The following is a 4385-nucleotide window of genomic DNA, read 5'->3' on the forward strand; positions in this document are numbered from 1 at the left end:
TTATACTATGGTTAGACTAGATAACAAGCATTGTTATTACAAAAAACATTATGGAATCTGCCGTAAAAAAGAAATAGACATTTCAGTAGTAGGATTTTTTTTTATTATAAAATAAATAAAAAAAATACATATTTTCGTCATATATTAAACTATATTTGTTAGGTTAAAACAATACAAATTACTTTTTCCGTGTTTTTTTAAAGACGGTTGGACGGGAGGCTCCCCTACTCCGACTTCTTGTCACCCGTGATGTAGAGGAGTCAGAGGAACCAGGCAATGGGGCAAGGCAAGCGGGTTGTGTCCGACGAGGTGAAGGTGCAGGGTCAGGGGATGGGGATGGGGCCACGACAGGCGAGGGGGAAGTGGGCACAACGGGGGATTGGCCATAGCCACGAGCAAAGGCAAAACACATAAGACGACATAGTTCGGGGTCAGGGAGGGCGGAGGCGACAGACACATCAGGGAGGGCGGAGGCGACAGACACATCAGGAAGGGCGAAGGCGACAGACACATCAGGGAGGGCGGAGGCGACAGAAACATCAGGGAGGGCGGAGGCGACAGACACATCAGGGAGGGCGGAGGCGACAGACACATCAGGGAGGGCGGAGGCGACAGACAACTGGGTATGGGGGCTGCCGAACAAATAATCTGAGCTGGGTGAAGGGATTGTGCCAGAGGTGCATTGGGAGTGGACATGCAAGATATCACCCAGGAGTGTTGCAATATTTGTCACTGAAGTATTTAAATTATCAATTTTGGTGGCGAGTGTCGTCAGTAAAGAGGTGTGTGTGCTCATGAAATCGGAGAGTGTGTTAGTGAGACGGTCGATTTGCTGATCCGTGTGTTGGACAGTGCTTGATATGTGTGACAGGTGAACATTCTGTGCAAGAGTGACGTCTTTAAGATTTTCGGCTGCGCGTGCGAGTGTCCGCTGCCTTACATATTCAGCTGGAGCCAGCTGAGGCTCCTCCACATCACGGGCAACTTCTTCATCCACCGGTGAAGCAGGCGCCTGCTGCTCACATGCTGTAGAGAGATAAGTAAAATAAAGTAATTAGAATCAATGAGTAAGGTGCGATATTATATTGGCAAAAACATCTTACAACGCGTGATGTAGCATTGGTAAAGTGTCAGCTTCCCTTGAATGTGCTAGCAGCCCTTTCCGCTCCCCAAATACAAACATTGCCACTTATGGTCTGACATTTTAGGATGAGCCCTTCATATTGAGACCATTTGTCTTCAGTGTGTAAATGTCATTTCCTACTATGTGATAGGCAAACACATTGTGCAATTGAAGTTTACCTTCACACACACATCCTGAGAGTTGACACTTTTACTCAGACAGATACAAAGCTTTACAGACATTAAGAAAGCAAACTCATCATGTACCTAGTGGAGCGGCCTCTCCTGTTCGGGGTGGGCTAGAGCCAGTGTCTATGTCGCCCACCCCAACTATCTCCACCAGGGCTATTGCAGCCCTCGCCCGCTCCTCGAGGGGTGTTAAAGTAGTACGTAGTCGAGGCCCCCCACCAGTGCCTTGAGCATGCCTGTGAAGCTCAACAAGCTTCGCTTTCAGGCGTCCTTTATAGTCTGCCCATCTGTGGAATAGACAAACATTATTGCCTCACATAGTACCTTCAACTCTAAATGACACATTTTTCAATCAAATACATTGCACGTTTGCTAATCACAACAATTTAACCTTCACATACAGTAATACAGAATTTGCTCTTTTGAAGCGCGTATAATGTGGTAAACATATTATGTCAATGTGACCAAGGGCCATGGTGTTAGTTTCTGAAAACAAAGGGCCTGATCAACAAATGCATTGGAGTCACAAGGTGGTTTCACCTCACAGGTGACTAATGCTACTATGTCACAATATCCATATTTATCTCTAGCGATATCTATATATATTATTTGACAAATACACACAGTCAGTAAAGTTAAATAGGGCTATTATTTCTAAATTTAATTCGTACCTTTTCTGTACTTCAACCTTTGTACGCTCATACGGAGATATTTCATTTATGAGCCTTGTGATTTCCTGCCAATGGGTTTGGCGCTCGCGTCCGGTTATTTGGCGGTTTCCACTGTGGAACCTCGCCAGAACCCCTTCTACCAGCACCTCCAGCTCCTCCTCTATGAAGTTGTTTTTACGCCTAGTTGGCAGCCCTGGTGCCTCCACATTACTTGGGCCAGCATCAGACATATTCCTATTTCAAAGATAAGTTGTGTCTTTATAGGCAATGCACACAGTCAGGTGGTGATACAGAATCTAAGCACATTCCCCCCCTACATAAGGTACAATTTCACAAACTTCTAACTAGGTCTAAAACACATGCCCCTTATTATAATAAACATTGTGGTTTGTCTATTTAACGGCCATTTAGTTTGACCACTGCATTTTGACTGACATATTAGTCAAATACTATAGCAACATTCTCCTACTACTACTACTACTCTTCACTTTTCAAACCATAACATTGGTTTACAGGTTAGCAACACACCAAAATGAAGGATATCACTCAGTTGCAAACCCTATATTGTGTAATTATTATTAATATTTGGTTACAAATCAGCCAACATTTGGACCCATGTGTCCATCAATGCAATGAGCTAGTTATTATGCCGTTGAACAAGGATAAGGTTCAAAAGAACTTAGCATACTGTAGGCTACTATTGAAAACTTTACATGTTAAATGTGAGGCCAGGGGCCCTTTGCTTAGCAGTTTTTTTTACATTCCGGCCACACATATTGCAGAGCAAACAGTTTACTACATTAGGAGATAAAAATATTTTGGAACTATCCAGAAATTTCAGATAAATTCTTATACTTACTTTTCTCCAAAGTTTGGCACAAAAGACAAAAATTATTTTGATAGTCAACTGGGTAATGCGTGGTATGGGCTGCGAAAAAAAAAACAAATTAATTTTTATAAGCAAGAAAAGGTAATGTGGTAAACAAAGCTAACCTCCTAATTTGAATATGGATAAGGTTCAAAAGAACTTAGCATACTGTAGGCAGAAAACTTTAGGAGAACACAAAAAAAAATAAAATCTTTCAATCTCTGATTTAGTTTGGTACTTACTGTTTGTTGTTGGCTTCTTAGAACAATCATCCAAATGTAATGTAATGAAATCTTGACTGTGCTCTATCCAGGCTAAAAAGCGAATGAACAGGCACTAGACCAAAGCACAGGTGGGTTTAAATGGAGTGTTGAATTAATAAACCAGGTGTACACTCTTCTTCCTAATTGCGGAGCACACTGTACTCGTCTCAGTGCAGGCGCCCGCCATGTTCTTGGTGGGAGAGACAATCAGAGTCACAACACAGGTGTGTGAAAGCTCCGCGTGTGACGTGAGCACGCCCATACGTGCTCAGCGAACCAATCGGAACGCAGAGGCCCCCATTTTGTGTTATAGACATTATACCAAAATGAGGGCTGCAATTTTCAGCAGGCGTGAGCTGAGAGTCCTTGCAGAGGGTATGGACAATGTACCCTCTGGACGGTATGTGTCCAACGAGGTGAAGGTGCGGGCCTATCAAAGGGTCCGCAGACGCCTCCGCCTCCGATACAACATTCGGCGGAGCACCGTTCAGCTCCAACGGCGGTGGAGCGATCTCCGGCGCCGCCAGCCCCAGCTTCTGGAGGAGCTCCGTAGGGAGATCAGAATAAGTGAGTTCTCTACTAATCGCCCAAAAAAAGTCAACATATATATATATTTGCTCTATGGCCCTGATTCATGAAGGTTCCTTAACTTGAGAAACTTCTTATTTCAGTCTCCTGGACCAAACCATGTTACAATGCAAGGGGTGCAAATTAGTGTTCAGTTTTGCACATAAGTTAAATACTGACTGTTTTTTCATTTAGCACACAGATACTTGATAGATTATTTGTACACGGAAGTTTAAAGTTGATATTTGTGTGCTACATGAAAAAGCAGTCAGTATTTAATTTATGGTCAAAACAGATTACTAATTTGCACCCCTTGCATTGTAACATGGTTTTGTCCAGGAGACTGAAATAAGAAGTTTCTCAAGTTAAGGATCCTTAATGAATCAGGCCCTATGTTTGTAAATATGTTCACCCTAAACACCTGACATGGCCTACATAACAATGTGCAAGCACACTATAAAGGTCATGCCCCTTCCAGTGCACCCAAAAAGCTTTGGCTCCTGTGTCCTAAATGTGTCTGCTAACCATTTACTGACCTAAATGTTTTTGTGTGACAATTCTCACCATTAAGTGTGGTTTAGGAAATCAGGCATTCTAAGTCTTGACCCGAGTGCTGTAACTTGCTAGTCTAACCTTAAAAACATTTTGGAGTGGAAGATGTGTTGTCATTATTGGGCCAAGATTTAAAAGGCACGTTTCAAATAC

At 42.9% G+C, this 4385-nt stretch overlaps 1 protein-coding gene across 1 annotated transcript; it reads right to left on the bottom strand.

Annotated features, from left to right (window-relative positions):
- Nucleotides 1-3692, bottom strand: LOC142103547 (uncharacterized). The gene is made up of 4 exons (XM_075187608.1): nucleotides 1983-3692; nucleotides 1390-1598; nucleotides 618-1026; nucleotides 1-16 (listed from the first exon to the last, which is right to left on the bottom strand). Exons 1-4 carry the CDS (start codon nucleotides 2210-2212, stop codon nucleotides 1-3), a joined length of 864 nt encoding a protein of 287 aa, XP_075043709.1. The 5' UTR covers nucleotides 2213-3692.
- Nucleotides 3693-4385: the final 693 nt, after the last annotated feature.

The sequence above is a fragment of the Mixophyes fleayi genome, chromosome 1 (genome assembly GCF_038048845.1).
Source record: "Mixophyes fleayi isolate aMixFle1 chromosome 1, aMixFle1.hap1, whole genome shotgun sequence".
Taxonomy (NCBI): domain Eukaryota; kingdom Metazoa; phylum Chordata; class Amphibia; order Anura; family Limnodynastidae; genus Mixophyes; species Mixophyes fleayi.

Excerpts from the sequence above, each read along its gene's own strand:
- LOC142103547 (XM_075187608.1), bottom strand. The coding sequence starts at position 2,212 with ATGTCTGATGCTGGCCCAAGTAATGTGGAGGCACCAGGGCTGCCAACT. Across the intron at positions 1,599-1,982 it reads AAGGTTGAAGTACAGAAAAG|ATGGGCAGACTATAAAGGAC; the intron begins GTACGAATTAAA and ends TCTATTCCACAG. Across the intron at positions 1,027-1,389 it reads AGGAGAGGCCGCTCCACTAG|CATGTGAGCAGCAGGCGCCT; the intron begins GTACATGATGAG and ends ATCTCTCTACAG.